General features: G+C 44.7%; 1 protein-coding gene across 1 annotated transcript in view; it reads right to left on the bottom strand.

The window, feature by feature from the left end:
- Window positions 1-13,150, bottom strand: part of LOC135524871 (netrin receptor UNC5B-b-like) — a 98,749-nt gene that overhangs the window by 20,484 nt on the left and 65,115 nt on the right. Inside the window, exon 8 of the mRNA XM_064952726.1 lies at window positions 7,321-7,487. Within this exon, the coding sequence (XP_064808798.1) occupies window positions 7,321-7,487 (167 nt within the window). The remainder of the gene's footprint in view (window positions 1-7,320; window positions 7,488-13,150) is intronic.

Raw genomic sequence — 13,150 nt, 5'->3', positions numbered from 1 at the left:
ACTATTCCACCATACACCATTATGTCTATTACACCATACACCAATATAACTATTCCACCATACACCCAATATGACTATTACACCATACACCATTATGTCTATTACACCATACACCAATATAACTATTCCACCATACACCATTATGTCTATTACACCATACACCAATATAACTATTCCACCATACACCATTATGTCTATTACACCATACACCAATATAACTATTCCACCATACACCCAATATGACTATTACACCATACACCATTATGTCTATTACACCATACACCAATATAACTATTACACCATACACCAATATGTCTATTACACCATACACCAATATAACTATTCCACCATACACCAATATGACTATTACACCAATATGACTATTACACCATACACCCAATATAACTATTACACCATACACCATTATGTCTATTACACCATACACCAATATAACTATTCCACCATACACCCAATATAACTATTACACCATACACCAATATAACTATTACACCATACACCATTATGTCTATTACACCATACACCAATATAACTATTACACCATACACCAATATAACTATTACACCCAATATAACCATTACACCATACACCAATATAACTATTACACCAATATAACTATTACTGTAACGGCTTTCTTCCAACTCCTCCTCTGACAGAACAAGGATCGGACCAAAATGCAACGTGGTTCGTTCAATACATCTTTAATGTTGAAGAACACGAACAATACAAAAGAACAAACGTCGAAAACCGAAACAGCCCTGACTGGTGCAACAAACACAGAGACAGGAACAATCACCCACAAACACACAGTGAAACCCAGGCTACCTAAATATGGTTCCCAATCAGAGACAACGATAATCACCTGACTCTGATTGAGAACCGCCTCAGGCAGCCATAGACTAATCTATACACCCCACATAACCCCAAGACGAAACACACTACAAATAAACCCATGTCACACCCTGGCCTGACTCAATAAATGAAGATAACATAATAAATATAGACCAGGGCGTGACAGAACCCCCCCCCCAAAGGTGCGGACTCCCGGACGCACATCAAAACAATAGGGAGGGTCCGGGTGGGCGCCTGTCCATGGCGGCGGCTCCGGCTCGGGACGTGGAACCCACTCTATGAATGTCTTAGTCCCCCCTCCTCGCGTCCTAGGATTGTCCACCCTCGCCGCCGACCATGGCCTAGTAGTCCTCACCCAGAACCCCACTGGACTGAGGGGCAGCTCGGGACAGAGGGGCAGCTCGGGACAGAAGGGCAGCTCGGGACAGAGGGGCAGCTCGGGACAGAGGGGCAGCTCGGGACAGAGAGGCAGCCCAGCACAGAGGGGCAGCCCAGCACAGAGAGGAAGCCCAGCACAGAGAGGAAGCCCAGCACTGAGAGGAAGCCCAGCCAGGCAGGAAGCCCAGCACTGAGAGGAAGCCCAGCACTGGAGGATCCCAGACAGGCAGGATCTGGAAGATCCTATTGACTGGCGGATCTGGAAGAGTCTGGTTGACTAGCGGATCTGGAAGAGTCTGGTTGACTAGCAGATCTGGAAGAGTCTGGTTGACTAGCAGATCTGGAAGAGTCTGGTTGACTGGCAGATCTGGAAGAGTCTGGCTGACTGGCAGATCTGGAAGAGTCTATTGACTGGCAGATCTGGAAGAGTCTGGCTGACTGGCAGATCTGGAAGAGTCTGGCTGACTGGCAGATCTGGAAGAGTCTGGGTGACTGGCAGATCTGGAAGAGTCTGGCTGACTGGCAGATCTGGAAGAGTATGGTTGACTGGCAGATCTGGAAGAGTCTGGCTGACTGGCAGATCTGGAAGGGTCTGGCTGACTGGCAGATCTGGAAGGGTCTGGCTGACTGGCAGATCTGGAAGAGTCTGGCTGACTGGCAGATCTGGAAGTCTGGCTGACTGGCAGATCTGGAAAGTCTGGCTGACTGGCAGATCTGGAAGAGTCTGGTTGACTGGCAGATCTGGAAGAGTCTGGCTGACTGGCAGATCTGGAAGAGTCTGGCTGACTGGCAGATCTGGAAGGGTCTGGCTGACTGGCAGATCTGGAAGAGTCTGGCTGACTGGCAGATCTGGAAGAGTCTGGCTGACTGGCAGATCTGGAAGGGTCTGGCTGACTGGCAGATCTAGAAGAGTCTGGCTGACTGGCAGATCTGGAAGAGTCTGGCAGATCTGGAAGAATCTGGCTGACTGGCGGATCCTGGCAGACTGACGTTTCTGGCTGCTTCATGCTGACTGACGGCTCTGGCTGCTCCATGCTGACTGGCGGCTCTGGCTGCTCCATGGAGATTGACAGCTCTGGCGGCTTCTTGCAGACTTACAGCTCTGGCTGCTCCATGCAGACTAACAGCACTGGCAGCTCCTTTCAGACTGGCATCTCCTTGCAGACTGGCAGCTCCTTGCAGACTGGCAGCTCCATGCAGACTGGCAGCTCCATGCAGACTGGCAGCTCCATGCAGACTAGCAGCTCTGGCTGCTCCATGCAGACTGGCAGCTCTGGCTGCTCCATGCAGACTGGCAGCTCTGGCTGCGCTAAACGGGCAGGAGACTCCGGCAACGCTGTAGAGGCGGAAGGCTCTGGCAGCATTAAACAGGCGGGAGGCTCCGGTAGCGCAGGAGAGGCGAGGCGCACTGTAGGCCTGATGCGTGGTGCTGGCACTGATGATACTGGGCCGAGGACACGCACAGGAAGCCTGGTGCGGGGAGCTGCCACCGGAGGGCTGGGGTGTGGAGGTGGTACTGGGTAGACCGGACCGTGCAGGCACACTGGAGCTCTTGAGCACCGAGCCTGCCCAACATTACCTGGTTGAATACTCCCGGTCGCTCTGCCAGTGCGGCATGGTGGAATAGCCCGCACTGGGTTATGCAGGCGAAACGGGGATACCGAGCGTAAGGCTGGTGCCAAGTAAGCTGGCCCAAGGAGACGCACTGGGAACCAGATGCGTATAGCTGGCTTCATGGCATTTGGCTCGACGCTCAATCTAGCCCGGCCAATACGCGGAGCTGGAATAGAACGCACTGGGCTATGCACCCGCACTGGAGACACCGTGCGCACCACAGCATAACACGGTGCCTGCCCGGTCTCTCTAGCCCCCCGGTAAGCACAGGGAGTTTGCGCAGGTCTCCTACCTGGCGTAGCCATACTCCCTGTTAGCCCCCCCAATACATTTTGGGGCTGACTCCCGGGCTTCCTATAGCGCCGCCGTGCTTGCTTCAACAACTCCATTCTTCTATACCCCTCTTCGCACTGCTCCAGCGAATCCCAGGCGGGCTCGGGCACTCCTCCTGGGTCGGCCGCCCACCTATCTATTTCTTCCCACGTAGTGTAGTCCAGAATCTGTTCCCATGTCCTTTCCTCATTGCGCCGCTGTTGCTGCCTTTGTTGCTTCTCCTGTGGCTCCTGCCTTTTGACACGTTGATTGGTCCGTTTTTGGTGGGTGATTCTGTAACGGCTTTCTTCCAACTCCTCCTCTGACGAAGAGGTAGAACAAGGATCGGACCAAAATGCAACGTGGTTCGTTCGATACATCTTTAATGTTGAAGAACATGAACAATACAAAACAACAAATGTCGAAAACCGAAACAGCCCTGACTGGTGCAAAAGACACAGAGACAGGAACAATCACCCACAAATACACAGTGAAACCCAGGCTACCTAAATATGGTTCCCAATCAGAGACAACGATAATCACCTGACTCTGATTGAGAACCACCTCAGGCAGCCATAGACTAATCTATACACCCCACACAACCCCAAGACGAAACATACTACAAATAAACTCATGTCACACCCTGGCCTGACTCAATAAATGAAGATAACATAATAAATATAGACCAGGGCGTGACAATTACACCATACACCATACACCAATATAACTATTACACCATACACCATACACCAATATAACTATTACACCATACACCATACACCAATATAACTAATACACCATACACCAATATGACTATTACACCATACACCATTATGACTATTACACCAATATAACTATTACACCATACACCCAATATGACTATTACACCATACACCAATATAACTATTACACCATACACCACCAATATAACTATTACACCATACACCATACACCAATATAACACAATACACCAATATGACTATTACACCATACACCAATATAACTATTACACCATACACCAATATGACTATTACACCATACACCAATATAACTATTACACCATACACCCAATATGACTATTACACCATACACCAATATAACTATTACACCATACAGCAATATAACTATTACATCATACACCAATATAACTATTACACCATACACCCAATATAACTATTACACCATACACCCAATAGGACTATTACACCCTAAACCAATATAACTATTACACCATACACCAATATAACACCATACACCCAATATGACTATTACACCATACTCAAATATAACTATGGCATACACCATACACCAATAAACTATTCACCATACACCATAACACCATACACCAATATGTATTCCACCAGGGCTCAAATATAACTATTACAACATACACCATACACCAATATAACTATTACACCATACACCAATATAACTATTACACCATACACCATACACCAATATAACTATTACACCATACACCAATATGACTATTACACCATACACCAAAATAACTATTACACCATACACCAATATAACTATTACACCATACACCATACACCAATATAACTATTACACCATACACCAATATAACACCATACACCCAATATGACTATTACACCATACTCAAATATAACTATTACAACATACACCATACACCAATATAACTATTACACCATACACCAATATAACTATTGTCCTCATACACCATACACCAATATAACTATGGACATACACCAATATGACTATTACACCATACACCAAAATAACTATGGCACCATACACCAATATAACTATTACACCATACAACATCCGCAGATATAACTATTACACCATACACCACATTAACCATACACCAAGGTCTATTACACCATACACCAATATAACTATTACACCATACACCAATATAACTATAACACCATACACCAATATGACTATTACACCATACACCAATATGACTATTACACCATACACCATACACCAATATAACTATTACACAATACACTAATATAACTATAACACCATACACCAATATAACTATTACACCATACACAATACACCAATATAACTATAACACCATACACCAATATAACTATTACACCATACACCATACACCAATATAACTATAACACAATACACCAATATAACTATAACACCATACACCAATATAACTACTACACCAATATGACTACTACACCAATATAACTATAACACCATACACCAATATAACTATTACACCATACACCAATATAACTATAACACAATACACTCCTATACACCATACACCAATATAACTACTACAGCCCAATATGACTACTACAAACTATTAAACTGACTATTACCCCAATATAACTACTACACCAATATAACTATTAAACTATAGGACACTACACCAATAACACCACCTACACCGGAACACCTGACTACTAACCCTACTACACCAATATAACTACTACACCAATATGACTATTAAACTATATGACTACTACACCAATATGACTACTACACCAATATGACTACTACACCAATATAACTACTACACCAATATAACTACTACACCAATATGACTATTAAACTATATAACTACTACACCAATATGACTATTAAACTATATGACTACTACACCAATATAACTATTAAACTATATGACAACTACACCAATATGACTACTACACCAATATGACTACTATTAAACTACTACACCAATATGACTATTAAACTATATAACTACTACACCAATATGACTATTAAACTATATAACTACTACACCAATATGACTACTACACCAATATAACTATTAAACTATATGACTATTACACCAATATAACTACTACACCAATATGACTATTACAACATACACCAATATGACTACTACACCAATACACCAATATGACTATTACACCATACAAAATATGACTATTACACCATACACCAATATGACTATTACACCAATATAACTATTACACCAATATAACTATTACACCAATAACTATTAAACTATATGACTATACACCAATATGACTATTACACAATATAACTACTACACCAATATGACTATTACAGCATACACCATACACTACACCATACACCAATATAACTATTACACCATACACCAATATAACTATAACACCATACACCAATATGACTATTACACCATACACCAATATGACTATTACACCATACACCAATATAACTATTACACCATACACCAATATAACTATAACACCATACACCAATATAACTATTACACCAATATAACTACTACACCATACACCAATATAACTATTACACCAATATGACTATTAAACAATATAACTACTACACAATATGACTATACACCAATATAACTATTAAACACTATACACCAATATAACTATAACACCATACACCAATATGACTATTACACCAATATGACTACTACCCAATATGACTATTACACCACCATACACCAATATAACTATATGACTACTACACCAATATAACTACTACACCAATACACTAATATAACTATAACACCATACACCAATATAACTATTACACCATACACCAATATAACTATAACACAATACACCAATATATCTATAACACCATACACCAATATAACTACTACACCAATATGACTACTACACCAATATAACTATTACACCAATATAACTATTACACCAATATAACTATTAAACTATATGACTACTACACCAATATGACTACTACACCAATATAACTACTACACCAATATGACTACTACACCAATATAACTACTACACCAATATGACTACTACACCAATATGACTACTACACCAATATGACTACTACACCAATATAACTATTAAACTATATGACTACTACACCAATATGACTATTAAACTAAACATTGTGAACACTTGTAGTCAGTCAGTGTGTCTCTGCTTCTACTTGTGGTCCAGACCAGGCAACTGAAACACTGATATTAAAATGGCTTTATACATACATTTGATTGATCCCACACACACACACACACACACACACACACACACACACACACACACACACACACACACACACACACACACACACACACACACACACACACACACACACACACACACACACACACACACACACAGACAGACAGAGACACACACACACACGCACGCACACGCACACACACACCTTGATCTTGAGGCTGGGCAGGGTGTCCAGCAGGGGAGAGGTTGTCATGGGGATCTTGTGGTGACCATCGTTGGCACCCTGCCGCAGGGAGAAGAGAGGATCCCTGAAGGTACCCGCTGTGGCTGTCAGGTCTGGGGGCGCAGAGGGGTGGAGGAGGTGAGGGTTGTCTGCAGGAGGAGGAGAGAGAGGGGGAGTTGTTTAATAGTTTCATCGGCTGGTTGTGATTTTTGGGAGCAAAGTGGTTACAACACATGCTTTATTGGTCCATTTAAAAAAATATATATATTTAACCTTTATTTAACTAGGCAAGTCAGTTAAGAACAAATTCTTATTTACAATGACGGCCTACACCGGCCAAACCCGGACGACGCTGGGACAATTGCGCGCCGCCCAATGGAACTCCCAATCACAGCCGGTTGTGATACAGCCTGGAATCAAACCAGGGTGTCTGTAGTGACGTCTCAAGCGCTGAGATGCAGTGACTTAGACCGCTGCGCCTCTCGGGACCCCATTTGCACAGATATTATTTTTGCATTGCTGTACCAGTACCCAAGCTGACACACGCGCACACACACACACACACACACACACACACACACACACACACACACACACACACACACACACACACACACACACACACACACACACACACACACACACACACACACACACACACACACACACACAGCACAGGCTGGGAGCAGCTGATGGGGTGGTATCTAGTATACTGGGATAATGAAACCAACAACCCTCTGGCTTGTGGTAGCTAGTACACTGGGATAATGAAACCAATAACCCTCTGGCTGGTGGTAGCTAGTATACTGGGATAATGAAACCAATAACCCTCTGGCTGGTGGTAGCTTGTACACTGGGATAATGAAGCCAACAACCCTCCGGCTGGTGGTAGCTAGTATACTGGGATAATGAAGCCAATAACCTTCTGGCTGGTGGTATCTAGTACACTGGGATAATGAAACCAACAACCCTCTGGCTGGTGGTAGCTAGTACACTGGGATAATGAAACCAATAACCCTCTGGCTGGTGGTAGCTAGTACACTGGGATAATGATAACCCTCTGGCTGGTGGTAGCTAGTATACTGGGATAATGATAACCCTCTGGCTGGTAGTAGCTAGTACACTGGGATAATGAAACCAATAACCATCTGGCTGGTGGTAGCTAGTACACTGGGATAATGAAACCAACAACCCTCTGGCTGGTGGTATCTAGTATACTGGGATAATGAAACCAATAACCCTCTGGCTGGTAGTAGCTAGTATACTGGGATAATGATAACCCTCTGGCTGGTGGTAGCTAGTATACTGGGATAATGAAACCAATAACCCTCTGGCTGGTGGTTAGCTAGCACACTGGGATAATGAAACCAACAACCCTCTGGCTGGTGGTATCTAGTATACTGGGATAATGAAACCAGCAACCCTCTGGCTGGTGGTTAGCTAGTACACTGGGATAATGAAACCAACAACCCTCTGGCTGGTGGTTAGCTAGTACACTGGGATAATGAAACCAACAACCCTCTGACTGGTGGTAGCTAGTATACTGGGATAATGAAACCAACAACCCTCTGGCTGGTGGTAGCTAGTACACTGGGATAATGAAACCAACAACCCTCTGGCTGGTGGTAGCTTGTACACTGGGATAATGAAGCCAACAACCCTCCGGCTGGTGGTAGCTAGTATACTGGGATAATGAAGCCAATAACCTTCTGGCTGGTGGTATCTAGTACACTGGGATAATGAAACCAACAACCCTCTGGCTGGTGGTATCTAGTACACTGGGATAATGAAACCAATAACCCTCTGGCTGGTGGTAGCTAGTACACTGGGATAATGAAACCAATAACCCTCTGGCTGGTGGTAGCTAGTACACTGGGATAATGATAACCCTCTGGCTGGTGGTAGCTAGTACACTGGGATAATGAAACCAATAACCATCTGGCTGGTGGTAGCTAGTACACTGGGATAATGAAACCAACAACCTTCTGGCTGGTGGTATCTAGTACACTGGGATAATGAAACCAACAACCCTCTGGCTGGTGGTAGCTAGTACACTGGGATAATGAAACCAATAACCCTCTGGCTGGTGGTAGCTAGTACACTGGGATAATGAAACCAATAACCCTCTGGCTGGTAGTAGCTAGTACACTGGGATAATGATAACCCTCCGGCTGGTAGTAGCTAGTATACTGGGATAATGATAACCCTCCGGCTGGTGGTAGCTAGTATACTGGGATAATGAAACCAATAACCATCTGGCTGGTGGTAGCTAGTACACTGGGATAATGAAACCAACAACCCTCTGGCTGGTGGTATCTAGTATACTGGGATAATGAAACCAATAACCCTCTGGCTGGTAGTAGCTAGTATACTGGGATAATGATAACCCTCTGGCTGGTGGTAGCTAGTATACTGGGATAATGAAACCAATAACCCTCTGGCTGGTGGTTAGCTAGTACACTGGGATAATGAAACCAACAACCCTCTGGCTGGTGGTATCTAGTATACTGGGATAATGAAACCAATAACCCTCTGGCTGGTGGTAGCTAGTACACCGGGATAATGAAGCCAACAACCCTCCGGCTGCCGGATCAGTCCCTGAATATTTCCCCCTCAGAGGGGGGGGGTTCGAACCCTCTTGTTACCGGCCCTCCTCTCTAAAAGGCTACAGTGAGTAAAGAGCACGTTGGATAATGAAGTCAATAAACCCTCTAACTTTGAGGTAAAGAGCACGTTGGATAATGAAGCCAATAAACCCTCTAACTTTGAGGTAAAGAGCACGTTGGGATCGTCTTGAGAAGAAACTCCAGACGGAGTTTGGAGATCGAGAAGACATCAAAAAGGTGATATTTTTTAAATTAGAAGAGACCAAGACAGAAACAGAAAACAAACTGAACACAAATATAAAAGCATCACATGAAGAGTTGGTCCCATGTTTCATGAGCTGAAATAAAAATACAATCACAGACATTTTCCATAAGCACAAAAAGCTTGTTTCTCTCAAATTGTGTGCACAAATGTGTTTATACCCCTGTTAGTAAGCGTTTCTCCTTTGCAAAGATAATGAATCAAACTGACAGGTGTGGGATATATAGAAGCTGGTTGAACAGCATGACCATTGCACAGGTGCACATTGTGCTGGGGACAAATAAAAAGGCCACTCTAAAAATGTGCAGTGTTGTCACACAAACACGATTCCACAGATGTCTTACGTTTTCAAGGAGATGTGAAATGGGGATCACGCTGACTGCAGGAATGTCCACCAGAGCTGTTGCCAGGTAATCTACCATAAACTGCCTCCAACGTCATCTCAGAGAATTTGTCTGGACGTCCAACTGGCCTCACAAGCGCAGACCACGTGTATGGCGTTGCGTGGGCTAGCGGGTTGCTGATGTCAACGTTGTGAACAGAGAGCCCCATGGTGACTGTGGGGTTATGGTATGGTGGTTGCTGATGTCAACGTTGTGAACAGAGCCCCATGGTGGTGGGGGGGTTATGGTATGGTGTTTGTTGATGTCAACATTGTGAACAGAGTGCCCCATGGTGGTGGGGGGGTTATGGTATGGTGTTTGCTGATGTCAACGTTGTGAACAGAGAGCCCCATGGTGGTGGTGGAGTTATGGTATGGTGTTTGTTGATGTCAACATTGTGAACAGAGAGCCCCATGGTGGTGGGGGGGTTATGGTATGGTGTTTGTTGATGTCAACGTTGTGAACAGAGAGCCCCATGGTGGTGGTGGGGTTATGGTATGGTGTTTGCTGATGTCAACGTTGTGAACAGAGAGCCCCATGGTGGTGGTGGGGTTATGGTATGGTGTTTGCTGATGTCAACGTTGTGAACAGAGAGCCCCATGGTGGTGGTGGGGTTATGGTATGGTGTTTGTTGATGTCAACGTTGTGAACAGAGAGCCCCATGGTGGTGGTGGGGTTATGGTATGGTGTTTGCTGATGTCAACGTTGTGAACAGAGTGCCCCATGGTGGTGGTGGGGTTATGGTATGGTGTTTGCTGATGTCAACATTGTGAACAGAGAGCCCCATGGTGGTGGTGGGGTTATGGTATGGTGGTTGCTAATGTCAACGTTGTGAACAGAGAGCCCCATGGTGGTGGTGGGGTTATGGTATGGTGTTTGCTGATGTCAACATTGTGAACAGAGAGCCCCATGGTGGTGGTGGGGTTATGGTATGGTGGTTGCTAATGTCAACGTTGTGAACAGAGAGCCCCATGGTGGTGGTGGGGTTATGGTATGGTGTTTGTTGATGTCAACATTGTGAACAGAGAGCTCCATGGTGGTGGTGGGGGTTATGGTATGGTGGTTGCTAATGTCAACGTTGTGAACAGAGAGCCCCATGGTGGTGGTGGGGTTATGGTATGGTGTTTGTTGATGTCAACATTGTGAACAGAGAGCCCCATGGTGGTGGTGGGGTTATGGTATGGTGTTTGCTGATGTCAACGTTGTGAACAGAGAGCCCCATGGTGGTGGTGGGGTTATGGTATGGTGTTTGTTGATGTCAACGTTGTGAACAGAGTGCCTCATGGTGGTGGTGGGGTTATGGTATGGGCACGCAAAAGCAACGGACAATGAACACAAATCTATTTTATCGATGGATGAATTTGAATGCACAGAGAAACCGTGACGAGATCCTGAGACCTAATTGCCATGTCATTCATCCTCTCATCATCATAGGGCTCTGCATGTTTCAGCATGATAATGCACGGCACCATGTCGCAATGATCTGTACACCATTCATGGAAGCTGAAAATGTCCCAGTTCTTCCATGGCCTGCATACTCACCAGACATGTCACCCATTGAGCATGTTTGGGATGCTCTGGATCGTTCCGTGTTCACTACAACACAGCGTGCTCCAGTTCCCACCAATATCCAGCAACTTCACACAGCCATTGAAGCTCTCTCCACTGGAGGAAGCGGACAACATTCCACAGGCCACAATCAACAGCCTGATCAACTCTATGTGAAGGAGATATCAGCCCAGTCAAAACTGCGCTGCTTGAGGCAAATGGTCTCACCAGATACTGACTGGTTTTCTGATCCACACCAGATACTGACTGGTTTTCTGATCCACACCAGATACTGACTGGTTTTCAATATCCAGACTTCACACAGCCAGATACTGACTCAACAGCCTGATCAACTCTGTCTGATCCACACCAGATACTGACTGGTTTTCTGATCCACACCAGATACTGACTGGTTTTCTGATCCACACCAGGACTTTTCTGATCCACACCAGATACTGACTGGTTTTCTGATCCACACCAGATACTGACTGGTTTTCTGATCCACACCAGATACTGACTGGTTCTGATCCACACCAGATACTGACTGGTTTTCTGATCCACACCAGATACTGACTGGTTCTGATCCACACCAGATACTGACTGGTTTTCTGATCCACACCAGATACTGACTGGATTTCTGATCCACACCAGATACTGACTGGTTTTCTGATCCACACCAGATACTGACTGGTTTTCTGATCCACACCAGATACTGACTGGTTCTGATCCACGGCCCTACCCTTTTTTATTTAAAAAATATATACTTTTTACCCACAATTTTGTGATATCCAATTGGTAGTTACAGTCTTGCTGCAACTCCCGTACAGACTTGGGAGAAGCGAAGGTGGAGAGCCATGCGTACTCTGAAACACGCCAAACCGCACTGCTTCTTGACACACTGCTCGCCATCCGCACACAGCTGGTAACCAAAGTCAGCGTGCATGTGCCCGGTCCACCACAGGAGTCGCTAGAGTGCGATGGGACAACCCGGAGGACACTGGGCCCATAGTGTG

The sequence above is a fragment of the Oncorhynchus masou genome, chromosome 31 (genome assembly GCF_036934945.1).
Source record: "Oncorhynchus masou masou isolate Uvic2021 chromosome 31, UVic_Omas_1.1, whole genome shotgun sequence".
Taxonomy (NCBI): Eukaryota; Metazoa; Chordata; class Actinopteri; order Salmoniformes; family Salmonidae; genus Oncorhynchus; species Oncorhynchus masou.
Note: the sequence above shows the minus strand (reverse complement) of the source record. Positions and strands in the feature narration are given on the sequence as shown.